The 24,331-nt window shown below is 42.4% G+C and overlaps 2 protein-coding genes and 2 non-coding genes across 9 annotated transcripts; 1 reads left to right on the forward strand and 3 right to left on the reverse strand.

The window, feature by feature from the left end:
* Positions 1 to 206: 206 nt before the first annotated feature.
* LOC121723699 (golgin subfamily A member 6-like protein 22) lies at positions 207 to 5,012 on the forward strand. Its single transcript, XM_042109647.1, has 8 exons — positions 207 to 488; positions 887 to 1,027; positions 1,288 to 1,488; positions 1,731 to 1,918; positions 3,133 to 3,346; positions 3,611 to 3,709; positions 3,834 to 3,904; positions 4,265 to 5,012. The coding sequence occupies exons 1-8, from the start codon at positions 207 to 209 to the stop codon at positions 4,425 to 4,427; spliced, it is 1,359 nt and encodes a 452-aa protein (XP_041965581.1). The 3' UTR covers positions 4,428 to 5,012.
* A 1,585-nt stretch (positions 5,013 to 6,597) lies between these two features.
* Positions 6,598 to 6,778, reverse strand: LOC121724743. Its single transcript, XR_006035294.1, has one exon. It is a non-coding gene; the product is annotated as a small nucleolar RNA SNORD97 (small nucleolar RNA).
* A 1,734-nt stretch (positions 6,779 to 8,512) lies between these two features.
* eif4g2b (eukaryotic translation initiation factor 4, gamma 2b) lies at positions 8,513 to 21,083 on the reverse strand. 6 transcript variants are annotated; one of them, XM_042109641.1, is made up of 22 exons: positions 20,908 to 21,083; positions 19,269 to 19,377; positions 18,827 to 18,929; positions 18,575 to 18,640; positions 18,369 to 18,494; positions 17,969 to 18,071; positions 17,547 to 17,678; positions 17,376 to 17,442; positions 17,141 to 17,292; positions 16,700 to 16,810; positions 16,427 to 16,609; positions 16,073 to 16,211; positions 15,761 to 15,924; positions 13,405 to 13,566; positions 13,009 to 13,137; positions 12,653 to 12,754; positions 12,124 to 12,339; positions 11,134 to 11,392; positions 10,821 to 11,052; positions 10,438 to 10,646; positions 10,227 to 10,348; positions 8,513 to 10,122 (listed from the first exon to the last, which is right to left on the reverse strand). In XM_042109641.1, the coding sequence occupies exons 3-22, from the start codon at positions 18,835 to 18,837 to the stop codon at positions 10,057 to 10,059; spliced, it is 2,751 nt and encodes a 916-aa protein (XP_041965575.1). In that variant the 5' UTR covers positions 18,838 to 18,929; positions 19,269 to 19,377; positions 20,908 to 21,083; the 3' UTR covers positions 8,513 to 10,056. The 6 variants fall into 6 exon arrangements, with proteins under 6 accessions (XP_041965575.1, XP_041965577.1, XP_041965576.1 ...); XM_042109643.1 differs by having other exon boundaries at positions 13,453 to 13,566; positions 16,412 to 16,609; XM_042109642.1 differs by having other exon boundaries at positions 10,821 to 11,025; positions 16,412 to 16,609.
* On the reverse strand, positions 13,232 to 13,411 carry LOC121724742. The gene has a single exon (XR_006035293.1). It is a non-coding gene; the product is annotated as a small nucleolar RNA SNORD97 (small nucleolar RNA).
* Positions 21,084 to 24,331: the final 3,248 nt, after the last annotated feature.

The following is a 24,331-nucleotide window of genomic DNA, read 5'->3' on the forward strand; positions in this document are numbered from 1 at the left end:
GCCACGCACCTTCCGGGCGTCGGGTTTCTCTACCCTGTGAAGCCAGATCACATTATCAAATGAATAATTGAGCATGTGGTGCTGGGGAGATCGTGTGCCCCTGCTCTGAGAACCTGAGGATCCAGACTGGAACTTTGGCACCTCTTCAGACGAGCCTTAGCAGGGGTGATAACCAGCGGAGCCAGCCAGCCAACCAGCCCCCAAACATGTCCCTGAGGGCCACCTCCCATGGGGACCTGCAGGCGCTCTCTCTGGGGAAAACCCCGGTCTTGGACGGGGGGCTGTACAAGTCCTTCTCCCTGAGCAGCAGCAACATGAATGGCAGTGGCGTGCGCTTGGGGAAGGACGGAGGGATGGAGGAGCTCAAGTCCATCTCCAAGCCCTCTCTCACTAACCGCAGGCCTGTCCGCGCAGTCAGGCCGGTCAGCGCAGGGGGCACCTTCCTCCAGATCAACCACCTGCAGGGGGAACTGGTCAGAAAGAGAAAGGTAAGCACAAAATGGCACAAAACACCCGCACCTGCAATTTGTACATGTCTTGTTCAAAGAATAAATTCTCATAGGACTAATCTAGAGGGAAGACACTTTAACCATGCAGAGACATGAAAAACATGTGACACAAATGATGATGAGTTTGACTTTCCTAGTGCTAATGTATAGTCTACTATGCATTCTAGTATACCCATTATACATTATACCCATTCTGTTTTTCATCGTATCATTTACAATGTATATCAAATTATGTGTTTGGACTTGTTGAACAAGTAGGAAATGTGGGTATGATGTTTCAGTGATAATGAACATGAGACCTGTGAAACAACACTGTACAGCGCAGGCAGGTCTCTGTGATGTTCTGACACATGACTGCATCTGTGACTCCTGTGCAGGAGTGTGAGGACCTGAGGAAGGAGAATAAGTACCTGTCCAATGAGATCTACATGGAGAGGATCATGATGAGGACCGAGAACGAGCTGACCATGAGGAACCTGCGCAACCTTAACCAGGAGCTACAGGCCCAGGTGAAAGAGGTAAGGTTTTGGTGGGGTGTCGGATGTTCTATGTTCCCACAGTCCCATAATCTTCTTGGCGTTGGATTATGGCGTTGGCTCTGATTTACATGCACTTGGCCAAATTCCAAAAAGATAGCAGACACAAAGAACAGTGTTGAGAGAATTTGTGCCTGAGGAAATCTTAAAACTCAGGCTTTAGCGGAGGGAACACAGGGCCTTGGGAGCATTCAAACATTGAATTGTGTGAACCTGGTGTGTGTGCTGATTCCCTCTGACAGCTGAAACAGAAGCTGCACCTGAGCCAGCAGAGGGCCACACTGTGCTCACGGGCAGCAGAGGACGCAGAGCTGAAGCGCGGAGAGGCAGAGAAGAGCCGGGCAGTGGCGGAGGCACGAGCCATGGACAGCCGTCAGGAGATGGACTTAGCACTGGACAACAGGGCCAAACTGAATGACGAAATCCAGCAGCTCAAAAAAGAGGCATGTCAAACATAGTCATACTCACTTACACACATGCATATTACACAACGCAACTAACACACACACACACACATTAGACAAGACACATAGTACTGCATTACACATAGTCAGGGGGTGAAATGATATGACTGATATTATTCTTGCAGTGAACAGACAAGGTTAAATCAGGACTCAACAATAAGTCAACTGATATAAATGTGTAATGATTCATATGATCAAAATTTGCACTAAATCTTTCATAGCACACAGATGTCCAGCTGTTGTTAGCCAAAGCAGAGAAGAACTACTTTGAAACAAAGCTGAAGCTGGACAGAGTATCCTCTGAGAAGCACGTTCTGCTGGAGGAGAACCGAGGACTGGAGGAGGAGAGGAACAATCTGCGGCATCGGCTGAAGGAACTCACAGAGGAGAATGTGAAGATCAAAGAGAAGTGAGATCACCTGTTATATTATCCAATCAAAAGTTTGTGTGTGTGTGTGTGTATGTATATAGTGTAGTGTATAGATAGATATGTATGAGAAAATGTGTGTGTACGTGTGTTCCCTGAAGTTCTCTAAAAACTTGGTTTGGTTTGTGTTAGATATCTGCTGCCCCCCTCTGGCTAGTAGTGGTACAAGAAAAGGCCATAGCCATGGAGTCAACTTTGGGGGGGGGGGGGGGGGGGGGGGGGGGGGGGTGATCGTTTTCTTTTAAACAATAATGTCTAATAAGACTGTTTTTTCTCATTTTCATGTGCCATTATATGTTATGCCATTGAGGGTTGAAAAAATTACCACCATAACTACAATCATATGAACATAAATCTGTGCATTGGTATAGAAAATAAGTCCAGATATTGTGGTCAAAGTAGCAAATATTCAAAAACGTGTTTGTGCAACAACTGCATGTGCTGTCTGGGTATGCCTTTGTGCTTTGTGTGGCTATATTACCGTGGTGATCATGCATTGGGGGGGGGGTACATGATCACATAACATAGAACATGATACAGCCTTGTATACAATGTAATCTAGTTAACAATAGTCTATAGTAGCTACTTGTTAAGCACTACCCTAATTTATGTTATGGGAGGGGGCAGGGCAGGGTGGGGTGTAATAATGTCCCCTTCAAAGTATATTGTGATAACAGCTTTGGTACCTAACTTAAGACACCCTGAACATTGACAGTTTTTTCAGAATTTTGTGCAGACTTGTTTTGTGTGGTTGTTTAAAGAGCAGACCTCTCTGCCTACTGAGATTTTTGAGGTACATATTCATTCAGAAGTATTTGACCTAGTTTCACATCACACAGCTCCAGCCAATTACAACCACACACGCTTCTGTGGAAACAAAACACACATAGACAAGAAATATGGGTCACTTTGCTACTACTGACCACAACCATCTTCAACATTCAACAAAGGTATAACAATAGACTATATGACAGCCTCTGTGTATTAATCATCTAATGTCTCAGCCTTCTGTATACTCCAAATGTTAATACTTACAGTATCCTAGCCTATTTTAAGTGGGTATACTGAGATGGTGATGTCCTGCGTATCACGTAGACTACACTGCTCCTGTTTGATCTGTTCTTATCTGGTCAGGCCACTAAATGTGCCTCTTGTCTCCTCATGTCTGTGTACGTCTGGTGTTCTCCTGTGTCCAGGGAGGTGAGCTCCAGACGCAGAGCTCTAGCTGCGGAGGAGCAGAGCGAGAGGTCCAGTAAAGCGCAGCAGGAGGCCGAGCAGGCCAGGCGGCTGGCGGAGAGGGAGCGGGACGAGTGCACCAGCGAGTGCCTGGGCTGGAGGGAGAAGCACCAGACGCTGGAGAACATCCTCAAGGCTCAGGAGGACCTCAAGGCCCAGCGCCGAAACAAAGCAGTGAGTCAGTGTACTGATGGTTGATGTGTCATGTCAGACCACCTGTGACTGGAGAGCGTGGTATTTCATCCCAGGTTTCTAATCTTCGTGACCAGGGTTAGGGGGACTATGGTGTTGACATGTTGGTTCTGTGAGTGAATTAGAAGGGGTTTTAAAAGAGCTTGGTGGGGGGGATGAGCAAACCAAGCTCTTCACAAGCTTCTCAAAAGGATTGTACAGAAAAACACACACATTTACAAAATATAACTATTTTTCTTTTCTTAGTGTCAGGCAAACATTAAGAGCTACGTCTTATGCATGACTGAAAGTGACCAGAGGGTTAAAATCCTGAAGAACTCAGATGGTGCCCCAAGGAACTTTACGGTAATTGTTATTCAATGGAAACATGGTTCAGGTGCATGGGTGCTTCTTACAACATCCAAGTATTTAGGCTAATAATTGCTCATGCAGAAGTTACTCATACCAAGCATTCCCCTGCTGTCTACAGGAAGGAGATCCTGTGTATATCTCCCCGCCAGAACCAGCCAGTGATGACACAGAGACAAGCTCATCATCAAGGTACCGTCACCGGAGACCCATCCACATAAAAGGTTGTATTTTTAAAAAAGAATTAATTCATGAAATTAGGGTGCACAATTATCTATAGCCAGGGCAGTGGTAGTGCAGTGGCTAAGGAGCTGGGCTAGCATGCTGCAGCCTGAAAAGTTGTGGTTTCAATTCCCAGCTTCCACCGGTGCCCTTGAGCAAGGCACTTAACCCTGAGCTCCTCTAGGGACAACGGATAATAGCGTCTGCTAAATGAATAAATGTGAAGGTATAGCAAACTACCTCTGATCATTAATCTAATTGAGTGGAACTGGTCTGATGTTCAGAACACCACAGAAGAGTGATGACTCATTTGCACCCCTCTGCCCCCAGGACCATGTTCAGAGTGTCTGCACCTCGGGCAGGGAGGGACTCTGGTCCCTCTTACTTCAGTGACCTTTCACCCATGGCAGCAGAAACTCCGTTGGACCCATGGCCAGCTAGGAGGAGCAGGAAAGTGGTGGAATACTTCTGGATCCCCACGGATGAGGAATGACTTCATCAGGATTTGAATTGAGATGCTGGTTGAATCAGTGTAGTAGGCTCTACTCATGTGTAGATTCTCAAATGACTGCTAGAAAAAAAATAAGTGATCAAGTGTTTACCTTTAATGAGTTAAGCAACAGTGGTGCACAATTGAGCATTTTAAAACATCCTTACAGTTACATGATCTAAGCTATTTAGAGTTTTACAGAAGCAAAGCTGTGCTCACATCAGAGAAAGCCCCATTGATCGAGGACAATGCACCTTCTCCTTCACTTGTCAATTACATTTCTTCTTGACAAGGGTAAAAGCCTTAAAAAAAGAAATCTCTCCAGATGTGCGTAGAGGTAGAGTTCCAAACCAATTCATCATCTCAACATTTTTTTTAATTTGGTGAATAAATAGACAGGTTAAAATGCTTAGTTTTGCCCATTGTAATGGGAAGCAGCCCAAGGCTTTTTGCAGGATATATCAGATTTACTTTACTGTCGTTATTTAAGAAAAAAGGAAAAACAAAATTGACAAAAAAAAAAGAAACAAAATAGCAAAATTCAATACCTTACAAAATACTGAGTGGAGAAAGGAGTGGGCGTGCCAAGGGAAAAAAAGGAGGGACAGACACTGCCGGCTTCATAGGCCAGTGTTGCACTTCACACAGTCGAGGGACATCACCCCAAGAAGCACCTGGAGGAACATCCCCCCCAAGAAGCACCTGGTGGAGTCTGTCCACAGACCAGGTCCTCCCTGGTGACTGGTGCACTGACCAGGGCATTGCAGATGACAGTAGTGAACGGGAGCACACCTCTTAAGTACAGAGGAGTCAGAAGAGAAATAAAAGAAAGCCTAGGAACTGAAGAGGTAGAAACAGCATCTTAAAAAAAAAAAAAAAAAAAAAAACCCAACTACAATAAACTTGCTGATTACCTTAAAGCAGTGGTCCCCAAACTTTTTCTTCCGAGAGCCAGCTTACTATGCCTGGCTCTAAGAGAGGGCCAGAAACTCGGAGTATATCAGTAACCATAAATAGCTTAGTGCTGTGAACAACAGCAGTCTACCTTAGTTGAATATTCCATTACATTTAATCTATAGGCTATTGCAATTTAATACCATTGTTAGCTGTGTTTATATTGCCATCATGCCATATCAGTGTAAAACATAACTCAAATTAAATAATACTAATAAAAAGACTTTTGCATTCCCAAAAGTATATTTTATTAAAAATGTGTGAACTCTGAAAATGTAAAGTTCTCAAACTATGAGAATTTTATGAAACGCTGAAGTGGTCTGAAATGACCACCATTCTAACTTTCTATGAACATTTGAACGAGTGAATACAAAATAGAAATAATTATCCCAGAAATATGACTTGAATAGAAGTTAGTTAGTTATTAACAATTAATTGATAAACTTTTACAATACTTTGAGCAGTGATGCAGTCAGCATAGGCCTCTTACATCGTTTGCAGGTAGGCCTACATTTCATTCCGTATTTGATGGCAAACGCGAAACAGCGCAAAAATAACCACCAGTGGACAAAAAGAGTATTACATGTGTACTGTTAAGACTCGCCATAGAGAATGAATAGGGGAAATTGCAGAGGTTATAGTTTGACGATGTCGTACTCCCGTGCGGGCCGGTTGCTATATACCACGGACATGTTTTGGGGGGCCACCCAAAATGAGGTGGCGGGCCATATCCGGCCCGCGGCCCGTAATTTGGGGACCACTGCCTTAAAGAGATTCTTTTGTAACTGACAGGCTTGATGGAGAGCAGCCAGGCTCATCATCCTCTTGATTCGATCAGTAATCCGGCTAGCTCAGTTACACATTCAGGTACCAAATCAGGAGATCAAATGAGGTTCGTAGCACAGCAGGCACAGGTGGATAAACATGTGTAGCAGTCCCAATAAGGCCTGTACAAGTACAAATACAATACAATACAATACAATACAATACAAACCTGTCCAAGAGGAGGGGTCTGGGTGCGGGGTGGCTGCGCAATTGGAGCAATCATGGTGGGGATCTGAGGCTGCAGCTTTGGCACTTGGTTTTTGTTAACGGGGAAGGAGTGTGCTGGTCTCAGGCTGATCTATAGGGAGATGGGTGGGGAGGGGCAGGGGTCAAGAAGGACACGTCAGCAGAGCAACAAAGTAGGAGAAAAAAAAGTCATATGAGGTTTAAAGTTGTGCCCTCATCTCTCATAATCGCAATCAGTGGACCTGCTGGCTGTCGTAGATGGAGAGACAGAGGAGAAAACAGATAGACATAGCAAAGGGGGAGACTAGTGAGAGAGAAGAAAAGCCAGAGAACAGACAGCAGGGGGGGGATCCGTCAGAATAACGCGTCTTTTTATAATCACCGGGCACACTGCATGAGGCTGCTGTGTAGCGAATCCACCCGCTCGTACCTCATCTGCATTAAGCTGTCCTTTCTTGATAAACCTGGGAGGCAGGTCCTTTGACTGGGCCTGCTGCTGGGATGGGTGGCTCTGGTTCTGATTGTGGAAATGCTGATTCTGTCCCTGTACAAAGAAAGGCCACAGAAATATTAACAACTGATTGCATAGATGGCTATAGATTATCTGTGAAGTCATGCCATATACAGATGAGGGCTGTCAATCTTCCTCTATAATCCCATTCAAATTTCATTCATTATTATTTTTAATAATTGATTTATATTTGAATATTTAATGTTCAAATTTGGCCTATTAATATTTACTATGCACCTCTACTGTATAAACGGGCTTATGCATTGCCAATGCCACCATCAACGCTGGGACAGTATGGATTTTTTCTTACCACGGTTGAAAAGCAAGAATACCGCTTAAACCGCTGATTTCGAGTGAGATTTAATTATGGCCTTAGCCTACATTTTCTGCAGATTACAACATTTTAGGCTACTAGTTATTCCTCTGTTTTCTGATGGAAATCCAAAAACTTTCCACACATCACTTCTAAAATGTTCAGGAGTGATGATCTCCATGCATACATTGTTTTCTGCCATTTCTAGATTGTGCATCAGACGTGACAAAACCGTTTCATTTTCACACATTCACTTAAGTTAGCCAACACATACACTACTCAAAAAAAGTCAGGGATATTCGGCTTTCGGGTAAAATTTCAGGATAAGCCTAAAAACCACTATAACCTTGACAGGTGACCTTAATGTGACCTTCTCTAAACTTTTGAGTGCGCATGTCCAACGTTTCAGTACTGAAACATTAAATTTCACCCGAAAATCGCCAGATATCCCTGACTTTTTGTGAGTAGTGTTATTCTAAAATTATTTTTTTTTAAATATGGCGGCCCATTGTGGGCGAGAAGCGGTCCTGAATGACTCCGGGACCCGTCCTTATGCCACTGCCTAAACACAGGCACATACAGCCAATTAGCTGAGACATACATGTTGCTTTGTGATCTTTGACACATAAGTAATTCCGCTCCTTGAGCCACTCACTCGCTCGCCCCACCCACAAGTAACACCTAAATCAGTGACGGGGCTCACCCACCTGGCATTTGTCCGAACATGTCAGCCAATCCCCCAAGAGTTTCTCTGTCCAGTTTCATCCTGGGTGGCATGAAAGGGCCATCCAGAAAGAAGTCCATTCTCATTCCCTGGGTCATGGGCGGAATGAAGACACCCAAATCCTGAGAAAGGGGGGAAAAAAGAAGGTCTGAGTTAACAGCCTGTTTAGCAATATTTTGTAGTAAAGTATTGCTTGTATTTCAAAACTTGTAACAATACAATACATTGACATGACAAAATGCTAATATATACAGTACAAAAAAACATTGATATGATATATACAGCAATCAAAGAAATATAAAATGCAATGAGTGGTAATTTACATATAAAAATTGAACCTTCACTGTATCTTGACGAATCTGGAATACTTCTGGATCCCCACGGATGAGGAATGACGTCAATCAGGATTTGAATGGAGATGCTGGTTGAATCCAGACTGTATTATATGGTTGAATCAGTATAGTAGGCTCTACTAAAAATGTGTAGAGATTCTCAAATCCGCCTAGAACGGTTTCCATGGAAAAAAATCTATAAATGCTTGTTTCTAGAAATTACTTGTCACTACTCACACAATGTACTTTCTTGGTGATCAAGTGTTAACCTTTAATGAGTTAAGCAACAGTGGTGCACAATCGAGCATTTTAAAACATCCTTACAGTTACATGATCTAAGCCATTTAGAGTTTTACAGAAGCAAAGCTGTGCTCACATCAGAGGAAGCCCCACTGATCGAGGACAATGCACCTTCTCCTTCACCGTTTTCAATCACTTGTCAATTACATTTCTTCTTGACAAGGGTAAAAGCCTTAAAAAAGAAATCTCTCCAGATGTGCATGGAGGTAGAGTTCCGAACCAATTCATTATCTCAACATTTATTCACCAAATTAAAAAAAAAGGCAGGTTAAAATGCTTAGTTTTGCCCATTTTAATGGGAGGCAGCCCAAGGCTTTTTGCAGGATAGATCAGATTTTCTTCACTGCCATTATTTAAGAAAAGGAAAAACAAAAAATTGACAAAAAAAAGAAACAAAATAGCAAAATTCAATACCTTACAAAATACTGAGTGGAGAAAGGAGTGGGCGTGCCAAAGACAAAAAGAGGGACAGACACTGCCGGCTTCATAGGCCAGTGCTGCACTTCACACAGTCGAGGGACATCACCCCCAAGAAGCACATGAGAGCTACTGCCCTGCAGGGCTCGGAGGTGGAGTCTGTCCACAGACCAGGTCCTCCCTGGTGACTGGTGCACTGACCAGGGCATTGCAGATGACGGTAGTGAACGGGAGCACACCTCTTAAGTACAGATGAGTCAGAAGAGAAATAAAAAGAAAGCCTAGGAACTGAAGAGGTAGAAACAGAGCCTAAAAAAAAAAAAAAAAAAAAAAAAACGCAAATACAATAAACTTTCTGATTACCTTAAAGAGATTCTTTTGTAACTGACAGGCTTGTGTAGGTATTGCAAATCACTCCAGTACAATGCGATTGAGAAGGCTGTAGATAACTGTACTACTGACAGGGGAAGATGGAGCCACACACTCAACAATAAGTCTGTGTTCCTCATCACAATTCTCTATGGGCAACGAGGAGAAAGCAGGTAACAGATCCATGAGAACAAGAGAATTAAACACGAGTTGTGGTCTAAATATCTATACGTCAACAGACGGCTCTCCCTCTCCCTGTTTCACACAACCTCTGACGGTTTTCAAGAAGGTAACAGGGGACACACACCTAGAAACCAATGACATATTGTTCAACCATGCCAGTAAACCCTGAGGAACACAGTCGCCTGTTGAGTTCTGTGGTGCAGTCTACCCATTCCCATAAATCTCGCTCGCACACAGACACGCTCACAACCATAACACAAAACCTAAAGATGTCTTGTCATGCAGCATATTTCCGATGCTAGAAGCAAAACAAATGGCCTCACTGGTATAACTCTTATGTCTTCATAATGCTTTATAGTGTACAGTACGAGTTGAGCAGCAGGGGGCATGTCAAGTGGTTGTGTGTTCTGGATTATGGGGCTGGGAGGGAGAGTGGAGGGATGGAGGGAGGGAGGGAAGGGGTCAATATTGCAGTATTCATCCAGAAGGTTCTACAGTCTGAGGCTTTGGCTGGTTTCTCAGTCTCCTTCCTCTTCAGACTCCTCTTCCTCAGCTGTTTCCAACCAGGTCAGCCACTGGTTCACCTGGGACACACAATCACATTAACATGTTTGAAGCTGTACCAGGACTACTAAGCAGATAAACCTGATGTTTGAAAAAGATAATTGCTGAGTTTGAATGTCCATACCTGGAACAGTGCTTTTCCTTTTCCAGGGAATTCTTGGGTGATGTCTTCTTTCCATGCTAGGAAGGCTTCTTCTTCAATGATCTCCATATCGTAAAAGTTGACAAAATAGCGCAGCAGCATGCCTGAAATGCAGAAAGAGGAGAGTTGGAATGGTAGCTCAGGACCCAGTTGATTAAGTTCTTCGTATGGGAGCCAGAGAAACAAGACGTACCCTTGGGAAAGGAGCAGGCATTGCAGTGCACCTGAAGCGCATAGAGGGCGCTGACCTGAAGGTCCGTGTGGTCATGCAGGAACTTCTGCATGACTGGCTTGAAGGCCAGCAACAGCTGCTTCTCCTGCTCCAGCTGTTCTTTGGAGGGGGCTGCCAGCTGGTCCTCAGAGTCCGACAGGCCCATCTCATGAGAGATGTACTGTAGGAAGCTGAGGTGGAGGGCAAAACGTCAGGGGGATGCAGATGACAAGCTTCTTCTTAGGAATAAAACCAAGCACTAAAATATTGACCCTTCTCTTGAAAAACAGCTTAAAATGCCAATGGGTCTTTGAGTTAGATAAGTCAGTGACCTACGACAATCACATTATTTCACAAGCACTCACCTGGTCATGAGGATGTTGATGAAGCCCTTGTCGGTGTGCAGTTTGGGGGAGATGTTGTCTTTGATCCACTTGTAGATGGCCTGAGGGGAGGGGTCTGCCTTGATCTGCTTCAGCAGCTCCTTCTCCAGCTTCAGCAGGGGGAACAGGAAGCTCAGGCCCTTCCCCTCCAGGATCTCCAGCATGCGATCCTTATTCTGGTCGATCTCTGCCGGGAGGAGAGCAACTGTTAGAGCTGAGAATAGAAAAATTGAATGTGTCCAATGCAAGCAAAACCAAACTGTATGGATTAGTAGAGGTAACCATGATCACCTACCAGGGAGCATCTTCTGCATGTTGACCTTGCTCTGCTGGAAGAGGTCAATGAGCCACTCGCGGTCCTTCAGCTTAGAAGCCTGCTGCAAGCAGAGCAAGAAGAAGGGGAAGTGGGTGCCATTCTCCAGCGGGTGGCCAAGCTCGGCCACCGTCACCAGCTCTGCCATGATGGCCCGTGCCGCAAACTGCGCCAGGTAGGACTTCACCAGCGGGATGTCCACTTCGATCTTGGGACACTGGTCCAACACATTCAGGAGAGCCTGCACAGAACACACCATAGGACGATAAGGCAAAATGACAAGCTGTCAAAGACCCTGTTTACACTTGTCTTTTTCCAAGTATCTTTGCAGAGCGACAAACACACACAAACCCTACATAAGGGCTTTTTTCCCAGCAACATGACTTTCTGGGAGCTTCTACGGGGCTGAATCAAGTCCATGTCTCAGGGTAGGTCCTTCAGCACGGCCGAAGACGACAAGCACATTTTATTTAAAACACAGCAAGGCAGATGTCAAATTCAGCTAAATTAGGTTAGGCTATTAGCTTGTTGAGTTGAGGTAGCCTACACTGAATGAACAAATGTCCGCTAAAAATAGGCTAATTTAGGTAGTACGAATGTGTAGGTCACTGTCTCTGCACATAGCCAAAATGATAATGAAGGACGTAGCAAATGTGTATCAGGGTGGGGAGAGTAATTGCTGCAGCTGCTATGCCATTTTAGTTAATCTAATTAGTGTTGCGATCGTGCAGCAAAAAAGGCTGCATATGGGTAGGTCCTGTAGGTCTTGTAAACAATGAAAACACAAGGGCTGAAAAGCGATGCAGTCCTGTACCTGTCCCCTTTACCTGGGTAGGGGGCTGATTACCTGCAGTGGAAACACGCCTATTAATAGTGAAGCACGTGTTAAGAATGGGAAGACTTATCCAGAGATCTAGCGCTCATCCCTCATATAGTGCCAAGTTCTGTAAGGGTCGCATGAAGCATACGTACCTGCATGAAGTTCTCGCCCGTAACTAGGCCCTCAGTGCGGAGGGTGTTGATAAAGGCGCTGGCCTGCTCTTTGTCCTCATCAGACCTCTCCAGAGAGCACACAATGATTTTGCTTAACATCTCTGGCAGGAAATGCTTGGGTGCTTTCATTTCTCGGATCCCATTCACTGCATCATCCATGTTCTTCTTGTTTAGATACTCAGTCACAATGGTCTCCTGAGAATTTAGAATATTGGTCACCTTCTTTTGTTTTTAGCATAACCTAGTATAAACAGATAAGGTTTGCATGTTTCCATGGCAATTAAGGGTTTCCATTGATACTACCACATCAGACTTTTTTTATCAACAAAAGCAATGTTGGTAAGGCACAATGTACAAAACATGTATGAAAACCAAACAAGTCAGTCGGACTAGTGACAACCAGCCACATAGGGTAACTTTGTTTTCTCTTGTACGTGTACGGAGTCTTCTTTACACCACCACTAACGGAAGAGGAAAACCGCAAAACCTAGTTGAGAAATCTGCTTACTGTCATTTTGAGGAGTTCCTCCTTTGCAGGAGCAGGTTTCTTGTTGGTCTTCTGAGGTTTTTCCTGGATCACAGGGGGGTTGGTTTTCAGACCAAGTTGAGGCTGTGGATAAAGCATATTAAAGGAATGACAATGCACCCTCTCAAAAGCTGTCCGCTTTTCCCTTAATGCTCTACCTAATAGAGAGCAGCCAGGCTCATCATCCTCTTGATTCGATCAGTAATCCGGCTAGCTCAGTTACACATTCAGGTACCAAATCAGGAGATCAAATGAGGTTCGTAGCACAGCAGGCACAGGTGGATAAACATGTGTAGCAGTCCCAATAAGGCCTGTACAAGTACAAATACAATACAAACCTGTCCAAGAGGAGGGGTCTGGGTGCGGGGTGGCTGCGCACTTGGAGGAATCATGGTGGGGATCTGAGGCTGCAGCTTTGGCACTTGGTTTTTGTTAACGGGGAAGGAGTGTGCTGGTCTCAGACTGATCTATAGCGAGATGGGTGGGGAGGGGCAGGGGTCAAGAAGGACACGTCAGCAGAGCAACAAAGTAGGAGAAAAAAGTCATATGAGGTTTAAAGTTGTGCCCTCATCTCTCATAATCGCAATCAGTGGACCTGCTGGCTGTCGTAGATGGAGAGACAGAGGAGAAAACAGATAGACATAGCAAAGGGGGAGACTAGTGAGAGAGAAAAAAAGCCAGAGAACAGACAGCAGGGGGGGATCCGTCAGAATAACGCGTCTTTTTATAATCACCGGGCACACTGCATGAGGCTGCTGTGTAGCGAATCCACCCGCTCGTACCTCATCTGCATTAAGCTGTCCTTTCTTGATAAACCTGGGAGGCATGTCCTTTGACTGGGCCTGCTGCTGGGATGGGTGGCTCTGGTTCTGATTGTGGAAATGCTGATTCTGTCCCTGTACAAAGAAAGGCCACAGAAATATTAACAACTGATTGCATAGATGGCTAAAGATTATCTGTGAAGTCATGCCATATACAGATGAGGGCTGTCAATCTTCCTCTATAATCCCATTCAAATTTCATTCATTGTTATTTTTAAAAATTGATTTATATTTGAATATTTAATGCTCAAATTTGGCCTATTATTAATATTTACTATGCACCTCTACTGTATAAACGGGCTTATGCATTGCCAATGCCACCATCAACGCTGGGACAGTATGGATTTTTTCTTACCACGGTTGAAAAGCAAGAATACCGCTTATACCTAGGGCTGCAGCTATCGATTATTTTTGTAATCGATTAATCTAGCACTTTATCGATCGATTAATCAGAAAATTTTTGCATTTTTAAACAACCAAAACGAATAATGCATAACGAAAATGACATGGCTGTAAAATGATCAAGCAATTGGCACAGAGGTATTTATTCCAACTCCAACATTTGGCTCCAAAACTAAGCCCATTTATTGCAATTAACCCATTTAGTGTTTATAAGTGCCAGTGCCAACAATTACATAATGTTCAAAATGCTCTCTGTAAAATTGCAGCCTCTTGTGCATGACTTAGCTGGGCGAACAAAGCTGTCCATACTATGTTGTGAAGTGCTGGGAGGGAGAAGAGGGAAAGCAATTTAATGTATTAATATGCACAACAAGTTTCATGCTGTAATCTAGACCTGACATCAAAGTAAATATCTGTTTTATGTAGCGTTCTACACCTGCAGCATTTGCCATTAGGCTACTAACAAATAGTTTTACCATTAGGCTACTAAAAAATAGCATACCATTAGGCTACTACAAAATAATTTCTGGGGGGAGGCTATTGCTAACCTAGCAACCTGTGTGTGTGTACGCGTGCGGTGCGTGAGGGAAGATGTGGGTGCATGCATGTGTGTAAGAAGGGGTTCTTTTTTAGGCATACTGTCTTGCAATTGAAGGTGAATAAGTTTACTACTTAAAAACATCAAAGCTAAACATTATATCACGACATCTACAAATACAATATGTGATTAAAATCAGCCAACATATATGTAGACTATAGGCTACGTAGATACCGGTAGATAGGCTAGATAGATTGATAGATAGATAGCCTACTTTATTGACGCTTGGTGAAACAGCATGGAGTGGATGTTTTCGATTCAGATGCTTGTTCTTTTCCTTTTCGAGTATGTAATGATCCAAAAACTTGAAAACTTTAGACATTCTCTGCCATTTATGGACATCTTGACTCCGCCATCGCGCCAGCTAAATTCAGAATGAATCACGATTCACGCGCTAGTGGTGTGCTTCCTGAACAACGGTCCGTGTGGAACAATCAGATCCCTGCGCGTATAGTGCGCGTCATAGGAATTTAACGAGGCTTCGAGGCAGGGTTTTTGCCTCGAGTAATTTTTGTAATAGAGTTATTCGAGTAACTAGATGAATCGTTTCAGCCCTACTTATACCGCTGATTTCGAGTGAGATTTCATTTTGGCCTTAGCCTACATTTTCTGCAGATTACAACATATTTTAGGCTACTAGTTATTTTTCTGTTTTCTGATGGAAATCCAAAAAGTTTCCACACATCACTTCTAAAATGTTCAGGAGTGATCTCCATGCATACATTGTTTTCTGCCATTTGTAGATTGTGCATCAGACGTGACAAAACCGTTTCATTTTCACACATTCACTTAAGTTAGCCAACACATACACTACTCAAAAAGTCAGGGATATTCGGCTTTCGGGTAAAATTTCAGGATAAGCCTAAAAACCACTATAACCTTGACAGGTGACCTTAATGTGACCTTCTCTAAATTTTTGAGTGCGCATGTCCAACGTTTCAGTACTGAAACATTAAATTTCACCCGAAAATCGCCAGATATCCCTGACTTTTTGTGAGTAGTGTTATTCTAAAATTATTTTTAAAAAATCCCCCCCAAAAAAACACATTCGATTAGTAATTTCAACATTCGATTATTCGATTTATATTCGACTACTGAAATAGTTCCAACAGCCTACAGATCTGATCTATACCTATAATTGTAACCCTGAGGAAATATTCTCTGTTCAATATCCTCATATTTATGTGCTTTATCTGCATTTTTGGAGACATCAGTTCATCAGATAACATTACACAAGATTTGAGATGGAGGTAAAAGGGGTCTTATTACCTGGTTGGTTTTCATGAACGGTTTGACGCCCAAGTCAAACTGAGACTGTGGCGGAGGAGCCATGTGTCCACCGTGTCCATTGAAGAGCGGGTTGGAGCGATGGCGGCCCATTGTGGGCGAGAAGCGGTCCTGAATGACTCCGGGACCCGTCCCTATGCCACTGCCTAAACACAGGCACATACAGCCAATTAGCTGAGACATACAGCATGTTGCTCTGTGATCTTTGACACATAAGTAATTCCGCTCCTTGAGCCACTCACTCGCTCGCCCCACCCACAAGTAACACCTAAATCAGTGACGGGGCTCACCCACCTGGCATTTGTCCGAACATGTCAGCCAATCCCCCAAGAGTTTCTCTGTCCAGTTTCATCCTGGGTGGCATGAAAGGGCCATCCAGAAAGAAGTCCATTCTCATTCCCTGGGTCATGGGCGGAATGAAGACACCCAAATCCTGAGAAAGGGGGGAAAAAAGAAGGTCTGAGTTAACAGCCTGTTTAGCAATATTTTGTAGTAAAGTATTGCTTGTATTTTAAAACTTGTAACAATACAATACATTGACATGACAAAATGCTAATATATACAGTACAAAAAACATTGATATGATATATACAGCAATCAAAGAAATATAAAATGCAATGAGTGGTAATTTACATATAAAAATTGAACCTTCACTGCATCTTGACGAATCTGGTTAATCGTCTTTGGTCCGTTGTCAATAAAAGCTTTGCGAGGAACCCAGTTGTTTTCTCGCAGCTCCACTGTATCTTGCAGCAGGAAACGAATCCTTGCTGGCAAGTCCTTGTTGTTCATTAAGGATTGCATACGGCCAAAGTACTGATCCATTAAAGACTGGAGAAGAAAGACGGGCATTAGTCAGGGCAACTTTTAAAGTGGGCGATACCGGTAGTGAGTCACTGATGTGGTTGCCAGCGCACTAACCCTTGCTTTCTCATGATCGAGTCTCGGCCCCACAGTTCTCATTATCTGACAGAGGCACTCCAGATCCTCCCCCATATCCTTGAGCTGGACCCTCTTCTTCTTTTCCAGAAGCTGAACAAGAGAGGACAGAGATGGAATATCTAAGTATGGAAGATCCAAAATGAAAATACGGTCACTCTGCACTAGTAAAGCCAAATCTACAACAGCAAAATTTGAGAAGTGCTCTTTTGCAAAACATCAAGATTACAAGTGATGTTTTCTACAAGTCTACCTTTATCCTTGTCTAAGTCAGACTTAAGACATTCACTTCATATAAACTAGCAGATTTATATGCAAGACATTCACATTTTAGAGGCTTTTTCATTCATTGCCTAGTCAGATAAGAATACATATATCTAAAGGATGGCTTCAAGATAAGTAGTATGCATGAGGTGTACATACTGTTTTGATGCACTTATGAAGGATAGATTCGTGGATGAGGTCGAGTTTGCCAAGTTCGCCGATGAATTTAATGTTGCCGAGCATCTTGATCTTGGCAATGGCTCGCTGCTCCTCCTCCTCAGAGGTGAGAGGGTTGTCCTGTTTGTCATAGACTAACAGAAGAGCAAGCAGCAGGATCAGCAACATGGCCCACAGAACAGTTCATAAAGCATTTCAGAAGGAAGGACTTGCTCACTTTCAACATTTTTGGTGCGGTTTTCAAATTCATCTTGAAGCTTGGATATCAGAAGTCTTCTGAAGGTCTGCAAAAATGTATGCATATAGAGAATTCAGAATTAAAAAAAATGCAGAAATGTTACCAAATACAGAGAAAATAACAGGATAACAGAAAAACAGGAGTACTTACTGTGCTCTGCTTTTGGGAGGTTTGGATCTCAAGTGCTGGGCCATCAAAGTTTGGTGCATCCTCTGCCAAGCGCAGACATAGCTGAGCATAGAGCGAGCTGTACTTGGGCTCTTCTAGGGCTTTGTCTACAATCTATAGAGATGAAATAATTACATTAAAAAAATACCTTTGTTTTCCTCTAAACAGCAATTTCTTCTAAACCCATATGAATGTAGCAATATCAGCTGTGCCAAATTTAATCATGACTAAAATTATATTTTTGAAGATATTTCTTATTATTTGTTCAAATGCTAAACAATATGCTAAACACATGAAAATAAAATAATCCTTCTTCGCAACCATGTCATAAAACAGTCATAATAACAAGAATACACCATGCAGCTCATGAAGCACTTAACCATACGTTAAGTGCAAAGACTCACCAGCAAGATGATTCCTTTGAGGACGAGTTTAGAATCTACGCCCACATTAAGGAGCTCAAGGCATAGCTTGTCAAACTTCTCAGGGGTCAGCTTATTAAGTATGCTGCAAGAAGAAAAAAGGGTCAGGTCAGGGAAAGCGCCACTGCTTGCTGGGAGAACAAAAGGCAACTGTTTATTGGCACAGCCATGGAATTTTGAAGAGCTGAAAAACATCAGCTGACTCACAACCAGGGCATGTGTAACGCCTCAAAACACAAAGCTTTAAGTGGCAAAGGCGGGAGAGGAGGGGAAAATGACAGTGACACTCGGACAGAACACAACACAGATGTAACGTTTGCAAAGATTGTTTACAGAAGTGCCCTGGGTGCCTGATTTCTTTTTCTGCCAAGCAGACACTCACCCTCTTACTTTCCTGAATATAGCATCGTGTCGTTCTTTTTCGTTGGAGGTGTTGACATCTCGTCTAGTGCTTCTTGAAGGAACCCATCTCTGAACGCTAGGCCCTGGGGATTTCCCCAGGTACTCGCTAGGAAAACAGACAGAGGAAATGATGCACGGCTAATGTTACGATATCACAGGTGATGGAACTAGGACATCAGGCTGTACCTGTTGCCGACAGTCTTGGGATAGTGCTGAGGTGCACCCCGACCTCCTCCTCCGCCCGAAGAAGCACTGCAAAAAAAGATAAAATGGTGATCATGACTAATCACCTAGACATCACTAAGAACTCACACACGTGTACACACACACACGAGGGAGACTGGAGTGCAGTAAGATTAGCATTAGATTCCTTGAAGCATCCTCTATGAAACATTGGGCATATCATGTCTCTGAAAATCTTTTTTTTTTTTTTTTTACCCTGTTTTCATGAATTAACAAGTTAATTCAATAAGAATGTCCTCTTGCTCACGACGATCAACGCTGTACAACACCGATGCAGATTGGTTCGTCTCTATGGCAACTAAATAGGTGCATAATGGGGAGAGATGTCACATTTAGGGAGAATCAGTGAAAGTGTGGCCTGGACAGACGCTGATCTTCGTGAGCAAACAGCACAAGCTGGATGTGGAAAATGAATGCTGGCACTGGCATTGATCGAAAGAGACATGACCTATTTTTAAGGATGATGAATCCAAGATGATTAACAGACATCGAATAAAGAAAGAGCTCTCAATCACACATCAGAGAATAGCTGAGAAAATAGTGTCTGTGGAAACTGTATGGACACCTGCCCTCACAGTAACACAAGCAGTGATACTTTATGAAAAAAAAAAAAACAACTACCCTACACTACACATACCTGAAACGAGAAGCACCCCCTTCTGCAATCACACTCTCCACTTTGGCGGCTTGACAACGAAGAATCTTCAAAAGAATAATATTCAAAGGGTGGGGTGGGGAAAACCGAACTGAGGGAAAGACAGACATTGACCCAAGTTAACACAACAAAGGCAGATATCGCAGTCAACTTTTCTATAGCAAAATTACTAAATCACTGGCTTTCGTAGACAAACTAGTAATCAGACAAATCAACTAATTTTCGAATGAACTACTGTTAAGTTCCCATATTATAAACTTGCTTCAACTAGCAAGCCCCGCTTACATTGTTAGCCAAGAGATGATGATAAACAAAGGCTCAAGTTCACTCGCTTTAGATCCCGTTACAAAATATCGCCATAACTTACCACGTTTATAAAAACTTCACTTTAACGTTACCTTTGTGTTACAAAACTGAATGAGGTAACGTAAGGAAGTCAACTGTGCCAACAAATGTGTAATTCTGGATTAATCGTGTTTAGGCTCCAGGCAAACATTTTGGCCTTTAGGATGACGTTAACGTTACCTTTCTAGTTTTTTCACGTAGCAGCTAACGTTAGGCCATTATAGCAGTCATGTTAGTGATGCAGCGATTGACATTAACGTTAAGTTAGTCTTGCACACATCTAGGGTTCCGACCATCAGTAATCCAACTAGCAAATTTGATATACAGTAAAATGCCGCTTGTTACGAGTCTGCAATACCTGATTAATTAATGTACGTCATGGCAAACAAACATTTTTTTCAATGCCACAAATATGCTTGATTTGGTAAACTTGCCTAGAAGAGGTAGCTGCTACTAGTTAGCTAACGTTAGTGAACTGTTCAACAAAGCGTTGTTGATGCCTCTGTTCTCAAGGCTAACGTAAGAAATAATGTTTAACGTGAACAAATGTTAAACAACCAGGGGCCTGAAATCATTTTGCAAACCATAATACCATCACTTAACATAGCTAGCAAATGGTTTGCTTATATGTGCATTAGGCGGTTTTAAAATTGACAATGCAATTTGAAAAGCTGAACTTTAACGTTAATTGTCTAAGTTAGCTCTGTCGCTAGCAAGCTAATGGTACATATTTCTATTCTCCTGTCACCACACATCTTCACATCACATGCTGAATATGTCTCTAGCAGGCAAGGTAATGAGTTGGACACCCAAAATACCAATTGATTCTACCGATGTCAATATTAACTAAACTGATTTTAGCTTACTTGCTAGCTAATTTAGCCATCTAAAACGAACAGTTGTCTAGCTAGCTGGTCTTGCAAGCTAACATTACCTATTTGAGACACATACCGACAACATATTTGTGCATGTCTACGTTTACTGGGTAAATATTTGACAGGTCTCTACATTGACCAATACTATGAAGGGTTATAACATCAGACATGCATTATGACTTGAAATGCCGGTATTGGGAAGAAATGCTCGTGGTCTGCAAACACGACGCCATTTTACGCAGCAGCTGGCTAGCTAACAAGCTAAATCTGCACTAATAGTCAGCCAATGGGTTCGGCTAGTGTTAGCAGACTAGCTGCTAGCCATCAGAAAAATACGACGGTCAGCAGCCATTTTGAAGAGGCTTGATTAAAAAAAAACTGCTAGTTAAAACACATCTTACCTTTACCGAAACAACTTCAGTTTTGAGGTTTTTGTTGTGACAAAAGGAGAAAGAATAGAAAAAATATACAAATGTAAGCGAGTTTGTGGATGGTTTTCAAAAGAACCTGGCAGAGCAGCTGAAACGCACGATACAAACCACACTGCCCAGGAAGAATGTACCAAGCCTTATGACTGTAGGTGACGTCATTCTCGAACTCGATGCGTATCGATCGATGCGTATTTGCTACAAAGATTGTTAAGGGGAAGCTCCGCCTTAACAATCTTTCTTTGCTACATAAGTGGTATTTTTCCGTTGTGTACGTCTATCGTTGCTAGGTCTGTGCATCTAAATTAACGTTAGCCATTTTACTAGCTACAGTGTAATGAGAGAAAACGTGTAGGGGGACAATGGAAAGTTTTTGGTCTTGTTCTTGTAATAAGAGCTCAACCTGAGGCCTAAATAAGGGATAATTCCAGCTGTTTATCAACTCAAAATATAGGTCATGAGCATGCAGACCATCATGCGCCTCTGATTTGGGGGCCCATCGGTTCCCAAAAGTAATCGGACGCTTCCACAGTCTGGGCCATGTTATGCTTAGGCTACTCATAGAGAAAATATTTTGGCAGGCAATATCATCCCTGGGATGAATGGAAGAAACAGAATCTGTGGAACATTTGTAGTCCTATAGCCGCCCATGTGGCCCAATGATTCTGACAACATAGGCATCATTTCCTTGGAGGATACAAAAGACAAACTCATGTCAACAGAGGCTACAGGAAAGTTAGATTTATTATCCAAATACCCAAGCAGTTGTTTCTCCACACAATACAAATGCATGCGCCCAGCCACGCATGTACACACACACACACACATAAGCGCACACGCACACATACACACACACTCATCCTGAAGCAGAAAGGAGACCGCTACATTGTCCTGGACGTCAGGAGTTGTGGTGACAAGGAGCTCAGAGTGGTGCATCACTGCTTGTTCTCCTAACATGTGCAAGTAAGCAAGTCTCAAGTTTTAACCATCAAGTCTAAGTCACACAAGATCTAAGTCAGTGTGGTGAAAATCAAGCAAGTTGAGTCCTTGATATAATTTAAGTAGGCTAAGTCAAGTTAATCAAGCCACAATTAGGTCATGCAAAATATTGATAATCTAGTTTCTTAACCAGAATAGATTCACACGTCACCCACAGACATCAACACAGACAGTGTTTTTCTTGATGTATTTTTCTCTGATTTATCTAGATTTTGCTTGGCATTGTTTGTGAACATTGAAGCTGGTTGGTATTTCCAGTGTGCATGAATGCATACAGTACTTTGTCAAGCAATAAACCCCAAGAGGCTGGTTCCAGAGATTTTAGAACAGATAAAGGGCGTTGTTCAGCACAACACAGATTAAACTAAATTCTGTAAGAAACACTAAAATGCACTGTGTACTCAGTCCTGTTTTCTTTTGTTTTTATTTTAGTACACTAAAGCCATAGGTAACAGGGTTAAATTACGAATGTATATTCCAATTAAGTCCCATTCCCATTTTAAGTTCCCATTTAAACTTCCCTCTGTGTCTCAGGGGGCAGCCGTGGCCCACTGGTTAGCACTCTGGACTTGTAACCGGAGGGTTGCCGGTTCGAGCCCCGACCAGTGGGCTGTGGCTGAAGTGCCCTTGAGCAAGGCACCTAACCCCTCACTGCTCCCCGAGCGCCGCCATTGTAGCAGGCAGCTCACTGCGCCGGGATTAGTGTGTGCTTCACCTCACTGTGTGTACACTGTGTGCTGTTTGTGTTTCACTAATTCACCGATTGGGTTAAATGCAGAGACCAAATTTCCCTCACGGGATCAAAAAAGTATATATACTTATACTCTCCTGCATACAGGCCAGGTTTGTGCACATTGCATTAATCACTCAATAATTTTTCAAAAAACTCCCCCACCTCTGCCGTATTCCATCCATTACGGCAGGCACAGTGTTTGAATGATAGATCAGGGGTTGAATGTGATCTTCTTTGCACAGTAAATCACCTCAAAATAGATGGACATATAAGGTCATTCAATGTGCTTTATAAAGAAAAGCAAACAGTAATAGCAAATAAAAGCATATAAGGGCAATATATTTAAAATAATAGTTTAAAAGGTAAAGATCATAATAAAAAGAAAACATAAAACACACAAGGTAAAATATATAAAGAATATTTAATAAGAAAAAATAAAAGCAAAAGCAGTAAAAAAAAGTAATAAAAGACAGCAAGTATTTTTTAAGGTAGTAAAAAGCTGATTTAGTTATCACTTTCATGTGGCTGTTGAAATTTAGATCACTGTCAATTAATACACCAAGATTTTTAACAGTATTGTTTGCTTTCAACTCTTCTGTGTCAAGGAGAGTGGCAACCCTAAGTCTTTCCTCCTTTTTACCAAATATAATTACTTCAGTTTTTTCTTTGTTTAGCTGAAGAAAATTTTGAGACATCCAGGTAGGTGTTGATTTGTTCTATACACTGACACATAAATTCAAGGGGACCATAGTCGTTTGGCGACAGAGCTAAGTAAATTTGTGTGTCATCTACATAGCTATGATATGAAATCAAATTATTTTAGATGATTTGTCCAAGTGGGAGCATAAAGATTGAATAATAGTGGCCCCAAGATCGACCCCTGGGGAACACCACAGGTCAAGGACGTTGGCAGTGGCGCAAAAAGTGGGTATGCGGTATATGCGGCACATAGGTGTGCCAAAGCGATGGTAAAAATAAAAATAATATATATATATATATTTGGTATTTTCTATATGTAGCTACTGTTGTGCGTTTCTCAATCATTTCAACATTTTCTCAATGTTAGCCTATATCAAATTTTAGAGGACTAACAGGCTAGAGTAGGCGCCCTCCCAGAGGAAACTTTTGCTTCTCATTTGTATCCCTTCTGTTGCTAAGGAGGCAAAATGGTGATTCTCTTTTAAGGATCATTTAAGTATTACTTTTGTCACAATTATTTCTCCTAATTTTGCCTTAGGAGAAATAAAACAAGCAAAAGATGAGACACATAGCAATAAGACAAGTAGGAGTCACATAAGAGATATTAGTTTGAGAAGCAGGAGAAATACAGGAGATCTCTTATATGTTTGAGTGTAGTCTCACTTACAACTTGTTTCTCCTTAGGAGAAATAATAGAGCAGATGGAGTCACATAAGAGATATTAGTTTGAGAAGCAGGAGAAATACGGGAGATCTCTTATATGTTTGAGTGTAGTCTCATTTACAACTTGTTTCTCCTTAGGAGAAATAATAGAGCAAATGAGGAGACATTGCAATGAGAAACTGTTGAGAAGTAGGAGTTACAATTGAGATATCAGTTTGAGGGTCAAAAAATAGGGCACTCCATAGCATTTCAAACTTTTATTTTATAAAACAAAGCAACAGTTGTACTTTAAAAATGGACTTT

This window comes from Alosa sapidissima, chromosome 11, assembly GCF_018492685.1.
Source record: "Alosa sapidissima isolate fAloSap1 chromosome 11, fAloSap1.pri, whole genome shotgun sequence".
NCBI lineage: Eukaryota > Metazoa > Chordata > Actinopteri > Clupeiformes > Clupeidae > Alosa > Alosa sapidissima.

Excerpts from the sequence above, each read along its gene's own strand:
- LOC121723699 (XM_042109647.1), top strand. The coding sequence starts at position 207 with ATGTCCCTGAGGGCCACCTCCCATGGGGACCTGCAGGCGCTCTCTCTG. Across the intron at positions 489-886 it reads AACTGGTCAGAAAGAGAAAG|GAGTGTGAGGACCTGAGGAA; the intron begins GTAAGCACAAAA and ends ACTCCTGTGCAG. Across the intron at positions 1,919-3,132 it reads AATGTGAAGATCAAAGAGAA|GGAGGTGAGCTCCAGACGCA; the intron begins GTGAGATCACCT and ends TCCTGTGTCCAG.
- eif4g2b (XM_042109640.1), bottom strand. Across the intron at positions 18,072-18,368 it reads ATATTCAGGAAAGTAAGAGG|CATACTTAATAAGCTGACCC; the intron begins GTGAGTGTCTGC and ends TTCTTCTTGCAG. Across the intron at positions 16,610-16,699 it reads TCGATCATGAGAAAGCAAGG|TCTTTAATGGATCAGTACTT; the intron begins GTTAGTGCGCTG and ends TTTCTTCTCCAG.